At 38.4% G+C, this 16,088-nt stretch overlaps 2 protein-coding genes across 3 annotated transcripts; one reads left to right on the top strand and one right to left on the bottom strand.

Moving 5' to 3' along the window:
- Positions 1-2,825: 2,825 nt before the first annotated feature.
- nus1 (NUS1 dehydrodolichyl diphosphate synthase subunit) lies at positions 2,826-6,786 on the bottom strand. Its single transcript, XM_015006389.2, has 5 exons — positions 6,354-6,786; positions 5,662-5,793; positions 4,936-5,088; positions 4,296-4,395; positions 2,826-3,928 (listed from the first exon to the last, which is right to left on the bottom strand). Exons 1-5 carry the CDS (start codon positions 6,742-6,744, stop codon positions 3,838-3,840), a joined length of 867 nt encoding a protein of 288 aa, XP_014861875.1. The 5' UTR covers positions 6,745-6,786; the 3' UTR covers positions 2,826-3,837.
- Positions 6,787-8,208: 1,422 nt separating this feature from the next.
- On the top strand, positions 8,209-15,842 carry cgrrf1 (cell growth regulator with ring finger domain 1). 2 transcript variants are annotated; one of them, XM_088001785.1, is made up of 6 exons: positions 8,209-8,287; positions 9,085-9,221; positions 10,468-10,645; positions 11,177-11,324; positions 11,453-11,560; positions 13,819-15,842. In XM_088001785.1, the coding sequence occupies exons 1-6, from the start codon at positions 8,262-8,264 to the stop codon at positions 14,077-14,079; spliced, it is 858 nt and encodes a 285-aa protein (XP_087857911.1). In that variant the 5' UTR covers positions 8,209-8,261; the 3' UTR covers positions 14,080-15,842. The 2 variants fall into 2 exon arrangements, with proteins under 2 accessions (XP_087857911.1, XP_087857910.1); XM_088001784.1 differs by having other exon boundaries at positions 8,210-8,409.
- Positions 15,843-16,088: the final 246 nt, after the last annotated feature.

Here is a 16,088-nt window from a genome sequence, read left to right as displayed (position 1 = left end):
TCCTGATTTTCTGATCCATACATGGGAAGAATCTTGTAAACCCCCGATTTTCTATTAGATTCAAAACTAAATCTGCAGCAGCTTTATAATGACTATCATCTAATAGAGTCAATGAAAAGATTTAAGTAAACTACTGGCAACTTGTTACACTCCATGACCAGAAAATCCAATTAAACAAAAATTCAGTCAATTCAATCACATATACTCTCTATTTTACTTTAGTTATCAAACAGTGTATTAAGCTCAGTTTATTATTCAATTTAGCAAACCCAGCAGATCTCATCAAGTCATTGACAGCTGCTCTTGCTGTGTCATTGAGTTTATAGCTCATGCTGAGCATGCATGTAGCAACGATGGAGAGGAAAAACTCCACCCTAACAGGAACAAACCCCAAGGAGAACTAGAACCTGGCTCAGTAAGAGCACCGAGCCACTGACGGGACGCTAAGAAGACAGAGCAAATATACAAAAATAGAAAAGGAAGAGCTGATGTAAGAGTACTACCCATGTTGATGAAAAGTAAATAGCAGGAGAGGGAGAAGGTTTAGTTGTTGGGAGTATAATCTCAGCATCCCTCCAGGAAGCTATCACAGCCAAATGGAGTGCCTGAAAAAATAATGTCATGTATGCTTTTTGTTTGGATGTCCAATACTCTATCACATTTTTCTTTAAATTACTATGTTATTTTTTTAGGTTGAGGTTTTAACAGTGTCTTGTAGTGAACTGTTGGAATCTTGTAGTTTTTCAATATAGTTGTGCATATATTGTAGGTTTGATCTGAGTTATTTTATTGTGTAGTGTAAATGCTTATTTTTTTCTCTTTGTGGATGATCTATCATCAGTAGTTCTCTGGTGTATTGTCTCACCAGCAGTTATTGCCCACCTTAGCTCTGCTCAGTCCTTGCATTCTGTGCCTACTAGGTTGGGTTGAAGCTTATTTTGTTTTCCACCCCTCCCCAGATTCCATGAGTCATTGTGATGGATCTTCAATAGAGACGTTGCCTGTCTTGTGATTGTCCTACACAGCTCAACAGTAAGCCTAGTATATTTTGACTTCCTCCCATTGCCTCTGTTCTTAAACAATGGAGATCCAGAGGCTCTGGATCTCCTTCAATCTACTATCATCCTTATAATTTTTGTAAATAAACCGTTACCTTCTTCATTCTGTCTCCTTAGTGGTTTTTGAGTGGCAGCTTTTGTAAGTGCTTAAGGTTTTTTCTAACAAAACACTGACAAGGAAAGAGCAGAGAAATTAAAGTTATGCAGAAGTTTAAAACATGATTGTTTTGAAACAATATGAACACTATTTAATCAATTATAGGAACCACAGATTCATACTGTTGGAGAACCCGAGACAACTATTCATCACTCCTTAAGTCTGGACTTCATGGTAGATTAAAGATAATAAGAAAAAGTTATCAAATCTGACAGCTGACAAGGAGAGACAGAGGCTACTTACTGTCTGTTGTTGATTTATAGACACAATAGCACATAAAACCCATGATCAGTGGATTGTTTTTCTGTCAGTCTGGTACCTGGGGAGTTTGTTCTTATTTTCCATGTTGTTACTGGGAAAGACTGCAATAACATTCTAATCATCTTTTAAAAATATCTTTAATAACTTGGCATGAATTATATAGTTTAAAAGTAAATTAAAACTTAGAAATTGGGTTTCTGTTGCTTTAAAGACTCCTGACCTTTCTGAAACTCTGCCTTCAGGAAGTCATCACAACATGGCTCCTCTATTAACCCTTTAACGTTCTTACCAGTGTAGCTATGAGAAATAAATCCTAAAATGACCTCAGTAGATGCACAGTTCCACCAGGTGTTTGCTGATTGCTGCTGCTAGTCTAAAGGAGCTAAGTGGGAGTAGCGGGGGGCGAGGGGGGCTCTGTGACGTGGAAGGCCCAAAATGTGGAAACCACAGCTCTGAGGAGGAGCATTCATCTTGAAGGCGGTGCTAGGTCCAGCCAGGCGTTTTGTACAGCTGAATGGTTGCCATAGGAGACTAAAGGCTTTCTCAAACATACATACATACCTAATACTCCAAGTATTTTTTGAGGTAATAACATGATAATATGACATAAAGCTCAATAAAGTTAATTTTACATAAATATGCCCCTTTAACACAATTGTGTGCACTAATCCCAACCCTCTGTGTTGGACAATCACATCAAATACCTAAAACGATACACTAAGGTTTATAGTTAGAATGAGGCAAAGTGTAAAAATTCAAATGGAGAGGGACTGTACATTTAGACGGTGTTACTGAACCCAATACACCAGCTGTGGCTCCACTCAGAACACAGAAAGGTTCAACCTTACCTGGAGTAACCAGGGAGTCATTCTAATGTGAACTCCAGTCAATGTTCCATCAGACATCATGAACTAAAACACTACCTGGAGCCACAACACTGTGATGTGACCACCCCACTCTGTCAATGTGAGCAAGAAGACTGTGTATATAAATTTGTATTATCGATGTCATGTGACAAACACTGAACATCATGTGGGATTTTCTCAATGCTGCTCAGTCCACTTCTGTCTATTGTACGTCTTTTGTTCAGGGTTTCTCTGCTTATTGGATAGAAATAGTCAAACACTACCCATTGGTGTGCCTAGGTATCTTGAACAGAAGAGGACCAGCATATTAGTTACCAGCTTGTCATTAATCAAAAGGTCAATGCAGTGAACCCTGTCTATTCATCCGGATTTATTTGCAGTGCATATCTAAAGTATCTGGTGGAAAATGCTGCTTGTAAAGCTGGAAGAACTGGACAGAATGTCCCCAGACACACTACTAACTGGCACTCGCAAAACAACCAATCCAGAAGCTGCATTTATTTTCTTTGGCTGTACCTCCAAGAAAAGAGATAAGAAAGACAGCAGATATTACCTTCTGCTGTAGTTCTCAGAAGGTTTCCACTACATGTACTAATGCATATCAATGTATATTCAGTGTGAACTATTGGACAGACTCCTCTAAGTGTTTTTAGAGGGTGCCCTCAGTTGGTTGTTGTCCTGAGTCTTGCAAATATCAGGGGATCCACTGTGACACAAAATATCAGGGCCCAATAACACATGCTTCACACATTGTTTACATCTTATTTTACAGATCTTCACCTGCAAATATCTAACATGTACTTGAGATGCAAACAGCATGCTGACAATGGAGCGAGAATTTCCCTTTCAAAGAAGAAAGTTTCATTTTTTCTGGGTCAGTCACCAAAATGACTGTGCCTTCTTTTTTTATTTCAGGCAAACTGAAACATTTGTCAGTTTCTAAAACACGAATGGAAAGTGACAATTTTGAATTGGATAACAGAACAAATAGACCAACAGACTGCTGAGGTTTCTCACTCAAAGCTAACCTTCTGTCCATTTATTGTCAGTATTGAAAATCCATCCAAAAATAATGGTTGGATTTAACAAGATGCCAAGTGACGACTAATGTAATAGTCTTCTCTGTATCCATTTTTTTTCTGTGGAAATGATATCCACAGAACCCACAGAGGCTGGGGAGACGGAGTCGATATTGCAAAACAGTCAGTGGAGATAGTCCTTATAGGTCAGTGTTCATCTCTGTTCAGCCTTCTTCCTCTGATTTGCAGTATACTGGAAAGTGATTTCATCATGAAACACGAATTAGTGGCAGAAGACGAGCTGCTCATCATTCCTGATTCCTTCATCTTTTAGCCATCCTGAAAGTTTTTAGTCCAGAAGAAAAGGACAGGTGTGGTCATGGTACACAGGAAGGATGTCACCTCCAATCCAGCCTCTGAACAAACATGTTAGACTTGATCCGTGCTCCTCTCTGAAGAGCAGAACAATCTGCAAGTCATTGTCCGAGCCGCTGGTGACAGGCACTGTAATGCTGCAGGGCACCAAACAGGTCTTCATACGAAACGTTTTTGTGGGAGGGCAGGGAACTGATGGGAACAAAAAACATAGATCAGACGATAAAAACAAATAAGAACTGAAGATATCAAGGACACAGCTGAGTAGTGTTCATGCCTCCTGGCTCTGATTGGTTGTTTCTAGTTAGCACTAGAAGGAAGTGGAGCTCACGAATTTCACAGATTATCTGTCTCATAGCATACTGTAATGACAGAGTGACAGTTTTAATAAATATGTAAAACAATATATTTTTTGTAAAAGTTACATAGTGCAGCTTTAAGATCCACCAGTGTAAAATGTTAATTCTTGCCATTTTTCAACTGATCTTAACATTTTGATCAGGAGTGTATGCACCGCTACATTCTGTGTGATGAGGCTGAAGGACAGACAGCAGCTTACACAAACTCTGTGAGTCTGATGTGCCAGGGGAGGAAACCCAGAGTGCTGTTCACAGCACCAAACTTCACCACCAACTCAGGGTCTGGGATATTTTTTGATTCTGAAAAAATAAATAAAACACAAGGCATATGTATTAAATGTCACAGTTTGAGGAAGGTTGGATAACACTACATGATGAAACTGAACAAACTCCAACAAACTGAACCAACAGGTGTTCACCAAGTCTCTAAAAAACAGACCCACTGTAAGACATCAAATGTGCCTGTTCATCTAAAGTTCTAGAACCAGCAAGAAGGAAAAGGCCTGAAACAACACATATCCTTTATATATCAAAATATCTAAAGGAAATAAATATGGATTTTTTTTCAGATTAAAGGTAAGATAATATTGCTAATGCACATGTGTTTGTTAAAGGTATGCCTAATACTAACAGGAAATACATCTTTCAAACCGTAATAGTAATAAGTTTATAAAAACTTCTAAATCTAAGAGGGAATAATCACTTTCCAGACTTTTTGAGGAGTTTCTTTTATGTCTTTATCTTTTCAATCTTATTTTTGATAATAAATGCAGACAACTGCAAGAACAGCAGAAACCCGTGTTAAGCATTTATTAATGTACTGATGCATATGAGTCATACCTCTGAGAAGTACGTCCAACACGGAGACGCTGATGTCTTTAGAGCTCCATTCCTTCTTCTCCACAGAGTGACAAAGTTTTCTTGCTGCCTGGACAATACTGTGTTTTCCATCCTCTGGAGACAGCACCTTTACTATGGGTCTACAGGACACAACTGACAAACATCCAGAGTCAAAGTACAAGAATCAGCAGTGAAAAAATTTGGAGACATCATTTCAACATTCTCAGGACCTGAAAACTAATTTAGATGACTTTCTAACACATGATGTATAAATGGATCTATCATATTTTTTAATAGAAAGTATTATGAGTACATTAAAGCAAGCCACTTACTGCATTTTCAGCTATGTAAAGCACAATCTACTGGTGTTGTAAGCAAACCGGATCCTTACACAACCAAAAGAAATTACTACGGCCTTTCATTAGGAGGAAAAACATCTGAAAAATCTGATAAAACTGTAATACTCCAGGCTTTGTTTTATCTGGACAATATAACAAGGCCTTTTTGAATTAATTAACACTCGTCTTATATAATTATTCCCTGAAAGAGGGAGACCTCCTCACAATCATGGGTGGAGGTAGTGATGAATGTGAAGAGAAGATTTAGCATCAATCTATCAAGATATTAATTATTCAAAGTGTAAATCAAGCAAAATAACATTCAGATAAAAGTTTTAAAAAAAAGCAACCTAAAAGTCCCAACTGAGGTTCTGTTTTAAATTCTTACCAAAGTGTTGGGGTTTGTCTGTGCCGTTTTTCAGTAACTCCATGTTGAATGTAGAGTCATCTCCACCCAACAGGTGGTGCTGTTGCTTCACTATCTCCTCCTGAAGAGAAGAGTTGTTCTTCTGGAAAATACCTGATGAAAAACATGCAAGTCAAAACGTAATTTCACTGAGAATGACAGTAACCGAGGTTTTGCATCTTATTGGGCAAGCATTCAGAAATATTACATTTCCTGAATCATTCAAGTGACTGAAATCCTTCTGTGGTTTGCTCAATTCAAACGGTTTTCCATTAGTCTACGTTTCTTTATAAAAATGTTCAGCATGGTTCTAAATTTTGAAATACTAGTTATCGTCAACTGACCTCATCCCAAACACTCCATTTTACATCTCATTATTTGCATGCATTTACATATTTCGAGATTTTCCTAACAGAAAAAAAACGATCATCATAACAAAATGGTAATAACAGAAACTTAAAAGATTTATCTTCGTTCAGGTCTGGAGTGAGCGAAAAGTATTAGTGAAAAAATACATCATTTTAATCATGCTTCGGCCCTTTTCTACTGGACCTAAAAGTTTAAAGTGTGAACAACCAACTTTTGAGGGAGCGTCAATGACTAAAACTAAGAGCATACACAACGCAAAGAAATGATAAACTAACACTGTAAGCCTGGCAAACAAAAGTTTTTACCGTGATGATCATAGACGCTGACGTAGGAAACACCGACAGCCATACACCAGACCACCATGTTGGCGATGTCCGTGTAGCTGAGCTCCTCCTCAGCCACTACAAGGCCGATGTGGACCGGTAGTTTCTCCAGCGAAATCCCGTCAGATATCCAACGTGACGGACGGCTTCCAGCGCCTTTGCCATCACCATCACCGTCAGAACTCTGGTTAGCATCGGCCTTCTTCTGCTTGAACTCAGCCACAGGAACCGGCAGCAGCAGCGCAGCCATTGTCCGCTGCCAGAAACGGCCTTTCCATGTTCGAAGACGGACTCGGAGCCAGGAAACCGTCGCTCTTTTGATGCGGACTAAAGCTAAAAGAAGGCGCCAAATAAGGCCGTAAAGCAACGCCATTGCTGGCCTTGTAAACGGAAAGGAGAATGTCTATCTACAGAGGTTTCATCAGTTTCTTCTTCTGTATTTGAAAACGGGTGTCACACAGCTTTAAAGTTTATTACCGCCACCCGGCGTGGGAATTAAAATCTCCTCCAAAATCTAAACAAGGCTTTAAAAAGTGATCCACCGACATATTCCAATCTTGGTGTGGAATCACTTTAGCTTAAAGCGATTATAACTGACACAAAAACTAGCCTGTGAAAACAGGCGTTACATCGCAGATTCCTGTATTAATCACAGACTTGCAATCATTATCAATAAATTGTTTTTCCATTCTATTACCTAATAACTTAAATGAAATGTATAAATTCTACTATAATCTGAACTATTATTTCTATGTGATTAAAGACGTCCTCTTTATCGGATCTTCTTCATTTTCTATAGGTAATGAGTTTGATCAAATGTCCATGGGAATTAATTGTTTTTTACTATTATTTTAAATCAAATTGTGTGCATCAGACTTCGCTATTATGGCAAACTTAGTCATGAAAAAACAATACAGTCTTACGTTCTTACAACCAAGGAATTTGACATGGTTTCACACACTCAAAGTGTACAACATTAAAGATATATAAACTAAAATAAAGGTTAAAAAGAACAATACAAACATACACCCAATATTATTTTCTTCTTTTAAAAAAGACATGTTGTGGTAGTGCAAATAATCTCCTCACCTGCTGCCAATACATCTTACAAAATAATTTAATCTACAGAATAAAATCTGAATTTCAGAAATTCCTTGCTGAGATATATAAAACAAGTCCATTTATGAGAGACATTTTACCACATCAAGTTGAGAAGTTCAATGAGACAACATGACATTTCTGGGTAGGTCTGTTCAGTACACCATGTTCTCCTGAATTGTTTCTATAAATTCATCCTGATCAGGTCAGAAAAACGTTCAAACCATGCACTTTCCAAAAGCCTTTTTGAGAATCTCATTGCTGGATAAAAGTGTAAGAAATAATATGCACACATTTAATGTATTTTTAACAAGTATAGTAAAACACTGTTTGACTTGGTTGGGATTTGTCCTATTTCAGTTTAGCTTTATTTGTATTTGTGTCGCTACAATCAGAATGTAAATCTAAGCAGATTTTAAGGGACCAAATAACTGCACTGGGTGGATAAAAAAGGTCTGTTTTTGCCAAAATTCACACAGAATGTATCCCTCAAATTCATAAAATATGGACAAAATATGATGGAAATTTGAAGAATACTGGAGAAATGAAAACCAAAGGGTGAAAGAAAGGAATAAGTAAAACAATATTTACTGTAGGGAAATATAACAAACAAGTGTGTGATCATCGGACAGAAGAGATTGTAACGTTATCACACTGCCAGCAATATGTAATTGAAGCGTCATTCCACTCCACACCAGGTGGTGGCAGTAAGGAGTAGAAATACTCTGTTTACTGACGAATCCGAAAAGAAGAAGGTCCCATCATGTCTGCCTTACCCCTTGTTTACTTCAAATGTCAGACTCAGCTGATCCGTTCAGGTACATCTATTGGATGAGATGGCCACGCTTCTTCTCGTTACATTGTATGAATACTCTCCACTCTTCTACATCGCTGTGGTTTCTCTGTGTTTTCTCGTGACCGCTGCCATCGTGCTGGGTTGGTAAGCAGTGTTCGCTTAACTTCCGTTTTTATAAAAGATATCCTTGTTAGATTTTCGCCTTTTACCTTCGTATATGTCCAACAGAAGCATGTTTGTGTTTTGCTAATGCAAAGACTGCTTGTGATGCAGACGTCTTTTAGATTCTACCGCGCAAAGGAGTAACCGCCCTCATCAAGACCAAAGAGAATGAATTTTCTGACGAATAACTAAAAATAAACATTTTTATTACACGAAATGTGTTTTTTGTTTTTGTGGTATTGTGAAGAGGAATGTTGGTGTTTGCTCAGCACACACACCAACCATCATAAGCTGTTGAAGCTCATATTGACACATTCTGTCTATTTTCCTATCCCTGGGGTCAGCTACCTTTACTGTCAAAATAACTTTTCAAAAAGGATGTGACTTTTAACGAATCTCAACTGAATAGTACGTGATCTCTTTTTATATGTACTAAATGATCTAATCATTGTGATTCTGTGTTATTATTGTTGCCTATTGTATGTCCACCAAACCAGGAGTTTGATATGCAGTCTGTTAAAAGTACATATTTTAAGGTCAGAAATTGTTTGATGTTTTGGAATGCTTTGCTTCCAACTAATGTTAGAAGAAAAATCTATCATAAAAACATTAGGAGTGAGATTTAAACTCTAGCCATTTGTTTATTCTGTATACCAGGTTTGGCTTTGATGTCCCAGTGTTTCTTCTGAGTCATGAGGATTCAGAGTCCACAGTGTCGACTCCTGAGAAACTAATGGTTCAGGAGACCAATCCGTTTTCTCTTGCACTGGGATCCGGGCCAGCATGTGTAAGTGGTGAGTGATAAAATGTAATCAGGTAAGATAATGGAAGTGTGACCTTGTATCATATCCTTCAGCTCCTGAAGGTCTTCCTCCATGGTTCCACAGCGTAGAGTTCCTCTCGCGTTCCACCACAGAGCGATCAGACTCGGTGTCCATCATAGAACCTGCTACTGTTTCTGTTGGACTGGAAATAACCCCGTGGTGCTGAATCTTGGGGTGGAGGGGACCTCCCACCCTCTCCTGTTAACTGAAGGAAATCTTGAGATTCAGGGGATGATTCAACTGAAGATGATGGTGACTGTGTTCTGCGTTGCCTGTCAACGCTTACTGTATGCGAGCTCCTCAATCAGGTCATGCTGGTTAACTGGTGGACATTGAGACTCATCCCTAATTGGCACCTGTGGAGTACTTTCAAGCTGATGTGGGTCCTTGTGACCTCTGGCTGACATCAGTTTACTAGTGGGTTCAAGTGGGTCTGACATCCCATCCTCACAAAGTCCAGATCGTGACTTTAAGATTTGTGATGTAGCATGCTGCGGGGCTAGTACAGGAGAGCTAGAGATCAGTTCTGTCAGGCGTCTAGCTGCAGTTGATCATGTTTCCCTTTCATATTATGAATGTATTGGAAAATCTCAGGATGAGTAGATGGTCTGACCCTGTTCTTGAGGGAGGTGGTTCTTAGCGTGGTAGTCCACCTCATAGTCCTGGAGGTACGACAGCAGCTGGCTGCGTCGGTGAGGATGATCAGACTCTCCATGTGGATCCCTCCTTTCCATTCCGACAATATATTGCTGAAGCAGTCTCTCAGATCCAGCTCGAAGGACCAAATGTCGGGAAGACTTCTGGATCTGAGCTGCCAGCAATCGCTTCAGAGTGTCCGATCAAAACACTTATAAGATTTGTGTGGATGCGGAACAGTTCAGGAGGAGTCCAGTTCAATTTTTACTCTTTATATAGAGGCGTGTGTGCCTGCCGTGTGTGCCAGCACGCAAAGAGACTGGTAATTCTCCATGAGGAAGTGTTTTGGATGAGAGGTGAGATGTTTTCAAGAAGCAGGACCAGGTCCTGCTCTTACATCAGTGCCTTCTACATCAGCACTAAGGGTTGTCCTGCCCTGATGACTGAGAAGCTACACCAGGGAGAAGCTCCAGTAAACTATAAATCAACAGTTCTGTGTTCTTCCTTCAGATGTTCCTCATATTTGTACAGTGTGTCCAGGGATCCATTTCCCCTAACCATCGCATGCACTCCTTTGTAGATGGTGTATTACTGAAACCTTGCTGCTTGGAGCCTTGTGTACTGAGCTGTTTCTGGGGCTGTGAAGTCGGCGCTCTGCAGGACGTGCTGCGAACCCATCAACAAAACCTGAGGCTTACAAGTCCTCAACACTTCCTTGAAGCACTGCACCATCGCTTCCACTACCATCAAACTTTCTAGTATCCTTTTTTATTGCAAGCAAAGAACCTAATCTGAGAAAGTTTTTATTATGGAACCCAGTATTGAGTAATTTGTCGTAGACGGTGGGGGAACTATGGCATGGATTGAATGGCAGCCTCATTTCTGCAACATAGCTTATCCCCGTCAGAGTAAATGTGTGTATGGATGGGTTGAATGATAGATTGTGTAAAGTGCTTAAATTGATTATGCTTCACGGTGGATGTCTTAGATTCAATTTAGTCCGTTTCTATCACTATTTTATAAAAATTGTCAGCAATTTTTCATTCATCTCAGTAACAAGTCAGTCTGAGTGCAAAGTGACCTCCAGGGAATGTGGAACAGTCAGACTTGTGATGTGTAATGTGGTTTGATTCCAAGCTTTATTTGTAAAAATAATAATGTGCAGTTACATTCTGGAAAGTCAGTGAAGAGTAACTTAATTATACTTTATTCTGTGTGTTAGATGCCAATTATTTTATCACATTGACTGAGATAATAAGACAGATACCCCTTTGACTTCATCCTGCCAGTATCCACAGCGAGGACGAAATGGAATGTCACACCTGCATCCCTGCTGACCAGAGGATTACAGATTTTGGGCCGTTGCCAAGGAAACACTATCCTCTCGTGGCTGTCCTGACTCTGGCAGAAACTGAGGCCAGAAATCTATACAATATTGTTAGTTCTTTTCATTACAATTTAAAATGGAATATGCAACACTGTAAAAGAGCCTCAGTAAAGATTGGCATGTGCATAATTACCACTCGTGATTTCCTCTGACAACGAATTGCTCTGTTCTCTTCCAGGTGGCAAATGTAATCGTTATTCATGTTCCTGATGGGAAATACAATCTTTCTGCACGAATTCTCTTCCAGTATCTTCTTACCTCACAAGGATACATGCATGAATTAAAAGTATGTCAAATTTGTCTTTACGGATATTTTCCTGATTATCTTGACATTGAAACAAGTTAAATAAGAAACAGATGTGGACAAAATTACTGGTACCCCACAGTGGTCACTGAATTAATTGATAAAAGTAATCATAAATATACTTTATGACTATTGTAACCATTCATTCATTCATTCATTCAATAGCCAATGAAAATCAGACATGGCTTTTAAAAATGTGGTTCAACAGAATCACTATAAAAACAAACTAATGAAAATAGGCCTGAACAAATGATGGTACCTATAACTTAATATTTTGTGGCAAAACCTTTAGAGATCACTGCAGTCAGACAGTGGCTGCCCATGAGAATTCAGCATCTGTCCACAGGTTTGCTGGTTCTTCTACAGATGTTTAGGATTATTCTGTTGGAAGACCCATGACCTGCAACTGAGACCAAGCTTCCTGACTCCAGGCAGCATGTTTCTCTCCAGACTGACTTTGTCTTGATATTTGGTCTTACTTCAAGACTTCAAGGCCCCCTGCGCCACATGCAGGACAGCAGCCCCAGAGCATAACCGAACCTCCTCTATGTTCCAGCGTTGCTTTCTTGGTGTGCTTCATTTTTACGTCTGAAAAAGGCTCTAGTTTTTCTCCTTTGTGGCTGCTCAATATCTATTGTGAAATTCCAGACTCACTTTTTTATGTTTTGTTTTCAACAGTGGTATCCTCTTTGACTCAGTGACTGGTTTCAATCTGACACTGGTGTTGCTTGACTTTGGAGGTCACCTTTAATTTCTTTAGTAGTTTTTCTGGGCTCTTTGGTTACTATTTATATTATCCTTCTCTTCAGTTTGTCATTGATGTTTCTGCCAAACCCAGAAACATTGGCTTCAGTCCTTAAACATTTGAATAATATGTAGAACTGTAGTTGCAATATGCAGTAAATCAGTTAAATTAAAATGAGCTTGATAATTTCCATTAGCATGAATGTTTATTTTCTTGTCTCTCTCTCGCGTTATACCAAAGACTGGATGGATATTTGTTATTTTTGGTTGTTTCATTTATTTTTGAATATTTAACATGTCTTACAGAAACCTGTTAAATGTTCTATAGAAATTGGTTATTGATCTTTGAGGGGGTGTATTTGGATTATTATGCAGTTACCTTTACGTAAATAGTCTCAAAACAACAGTATGATTGTTTATCATAACTTCTGGGACAATTTATCATTCAGCAAAACTTGTTACCATGACAGGCCTGCACAACACCGTCATTCTGCTTGGAGATGACCTTTAACATGCTCGAAGCTCAAAGACAACTATAATGCTAACCACAGGACACAGTCTCTGCTGAGCCATTTTAAAAGTATGATTTGATTTTCGCTGGTTAATTTTTAGTGTTACAGTTTGTAGATATTTCAGTAACTATTGTTGGATTTTTGGTCATTAAAGGGGTACCAACAATTTTGTCCACATGTGTAATGCATAGAGTTTTATTTTACTAGATAATGTAACGAAATGCATAATGTGTGGTAGTGTTGTCTCTTTGCCATGAATAGAACAGAAGATACGTTACTTACGTTTCTGGCCCCATATTGAACAATAAAGCATCACACACAGCAGCAGAGAACCAACATGGCAGATTGTATGGAAACAATACAGAGAACATGTTAAGCTCCCCACTCATTATCCTCAGACAACAGCTTCTACCTGTCAGTATAAGCAAGTTAATAGGACAAGAACCTCAGTTTGAATATGCATGATTCCATTTACCTTTAACTTGCTTCTGGTAAAGCTGGACATCCTTAATGTAGCTCATTAAAAAGTATTCCAGTGATATTCTTATATCCATATATCCTTCAGTCAGTCATGCAGTCATGTTTCATTTTAACTGCCTCTTCATTGTGTGCTTCTATTTGTCTATCAGTTTGATGTTGATACAACTAAATTTTACTACTGTGGGACAGGAAAAGAATCAGTTAAAATGTATTAAAATGAATGGTTTCAAAACAAACATGGTCCATGCCAATAAATATCAGCACCCTGTGGAATTTCTTTCTGTTATGTTAAATATTTTCTGTACAAAACAACACCAGCAGGGAAGGATGAACTGATTTGTTTTGTTGCTTTATTTTCCAGTTTTTTTTTTGAGAAGAAAAGAAAAAAAGTAATTGTATAAATTACAACACAATGCATCAGAATAAATAGTGCCTGCATGGTTCAGCTATGTCAGCTGCTCCGTGCCTGTCTGGGCTCTAACAGGGTTCTCTCTGTGATTGCAGCCGCTCTTTATGTCGGCTGAAGGTTCTGGGGAGCCGGCTGGAGAACAGATGGAGAGAAGTCCTGACCGAGGGGAGAGCGACTGGTCAGAGGAGATGGGTAGAAACTGTGTGGTATGTCAGAATGCAGCAGTCAACAGGGTGCTGCTGCCATGCCGACACGCCTGCGTCTGTGACAGTTGCATGTTGCACTTTCAACATTGTCCAATTTGCAGAGCCTTTGTCCTGGAGTCATTTTCACTTAGACCAACATTACAAATATAATATAATTTGTGTCATATAGATGGTGCATTACAAACAAGATTGCTTATCTTCACCTTTATATGGCGTTAAAGATCCTGTACTTACAAACAAACACACTGTGATCTTTCAACTTAGCCTTTATTTCCACTTGTATTAACACCTTCTAATAATCTGGTTTCATAGAACTGATGTCAAGATGTCAAATATTATCCAAGTTTTTTTTGTTTGTTGGTTTGTTTGTTTTTGTGACTTTCAGAAAATGAAACTCGTGTATTATTTAATTTTATTACAGATATGTAGAATGAAATATCTTAAACCCTGTGTAAATTAATGCTCATCACTGAATTATTTGATTCAGGCTTGTTAAATTAGAGACAACTACAAAAATGCAGGACCTTGGTCTAAATACACTGAAAAGAAACTATTAAAAATAAACTACAGCCAAAGGATCTGTAATACAGGCAGATGTCAAGAAGAGCGGTCCTCTGATAAACTGGTTTACAGACAACCTAACAGTCAAACACAAGATATTAAGAGGATATAATAATAGAGGAAAAAGGACAATTCCCACATAATTAGTCCTTTAACTCAGTAAAATGGAAGTGATCTCCAAAAGCTCCACTGGCTGGCAATTTATTTAACAAGAAAGTGAGTGAGCAGCTAGTTTCAGAACACCAAGCATCATATCAGAATCCATGGGCCACATGCAGCCAGAGCAAACAAAAGGAGAAGTGTATATTTAAACTGCTTATAGCAGATAACATCACAGTCAGTATTTTAGCCTTTGGATTATCATAAAGAAATTCTGCCAATAAATATATTACCTTTATGAAATGTTACTATTACAGAAAAAAATTGCAGTCATTTTGATTGACTGAATGCTCTTTTCCTCAACACAATCACCAGATCTTTCAAAATTTGATTTAGGTGCTAGGAAATATTTGGGAGCCTCCACTGGGACATGAGGGGGAATATTTTATTTATGTTCCCTCGCAAAAGTATTGCGTTCCCTCACAATAAATTTGCAAATACCCCCTGTCCATTTTGCATACAGTCACATTGATGCAGTGTAATGAGGGGAAGCCCATGTTTGACTTGTTTTGCTTCTGCATTCTGCGCCTGAGTTTGTGGAGCATTTAGCCAAAAGAAAAAGATGCACAACTTTAGATTACTCACAAATGAGATATTAACATTTCTTACATGAAAGTATTCAAGATGCTGCATGAACTAATTACTAAATATATTATTGCGTTAGAATGCAGTACTTTTGTGAGGAAACACAAAAGAAAAAATTCCCCAATGTGCCCGTAAAATATTATGCCTGAAATTAGAGATAAAAATTTGACCTGGAATAAAAAACAGCTGGTTTTATTCCAGGTTAGTTGTTGGTCAATAAATGTCTTAAGCTTATTCGACAGAAATGTGGACAGTATTTTCTGATAAACTTTGTATCCCTCAGCTTCTTCTGGGTCTTTTCCTTATTTTACAGTATTTATGACAGAAAGATAAACTGTTTCAGGAAGATAACCTTCTGTACAAGTCTAGAACCCTACCCTAACTCTACCCTAACCCAAGAAAATTCCTGAATATTTTTGAGAAGACTAACCAGGCCAGGAGCCTTAAATACCTTTAATATGTTGCTTATCATTTAGCTTTTGTTGTGTAATGTCTTTATTCAGAAATGTAGAGGCTTCTTGTGGAAGGACCTAGAAGTAATAATTAGGAGTTTTTGCAACTCACAAGCTCCTGTATTAATTTTTGAAGAATAAAGACCTTTATAAAGGTTTCTTTCATTTCTTGACCTGAATAGAGAGCATTGCATGGTCACCACTACGACAGATAATGTGCCAGAACTCACCCTCAGCAGCTTCTCACCTTGTATACAGAGCTGAATGGTAATGAAGACTCTGGAAAAAAACAAACATGATTCTTTCACTACCATTCAAATGTGAATGAGGATGATGCAGATGTTAGCTGACAGCATGAGAATTATGACAGACCTTTGAGGTCTTCACAGTAAACAAAGGGAG

The sequence above is a fragment of the Poecilia mexicana genome, unplaced genomic scaffold, assembly GCF_051168715.1.
Source record: "Poecilia mexicana isolate PSO_F unplaced genomic scaffold, ASM5116871v1 scaffold_21, whole genome shotgun sequence".
Classification (NCBI taxonomy): Eukaryota; Metazoa; Chordata; class Actinopteri; order Cyprinodontiformes; family Poeciliidae; genus Poecilia; species Poecilia mexicana.
This window is presented reverse-complemented; position numbering and strand designations above follow the sequence as displayed.

What these genes read in the sequence shown, in the direction of transcription:
- cgrrf1 (XM_088001784.1), top strand. Translation starts at nt 8,306, where the DNA reads ATGGCCACGCTTCTTCTCGTTACATTGTATGAATACTCTCCACTCTTC. An exon ending in GCTGCCATCGTGCTGGGTTG is followed by an intron (nt 8,410 to 9,084) that starts GTAAGCAGTGTT and finishes TCTGTATACCAG; the next exon opens with GTTTGGCTTTGATGTCCCAG. An exon ending in GATACATGCATGAATTAAAA is followed by an intron (nt 11,561 to 13,818) that starts GTATGTCAAATT and finishes CTGTGATTGCAG; the next exon opens with CCGCTCTTTATGTCGGCTGA.
- nus1 (XM_015006389.2), bottom strand. Translation starts at nt 6,744, where the DNA reads ATGGCGTTGCTTTACGGCCTTATTTGGCGCCTTCTTTTAGCTTTAGTC. An exon ending in AGACAAACCCCAACACTTTG is followed by an intron (nt 5,089 to 5,661) that starts GTAAGAATTTAA and finishes GATGTTTGTCAG; the next exon opens with TTGTGTCCTGTAGACCCATA. An exon ending in GTTGGACGTACTTCTCAGAG is followed by an intron (nt 4,396 to 4,935) that starts GTATGACTCATA and finishes TTATTTTTTCAG; the next exon opens with AATCAAAAAATATCCCAGAC.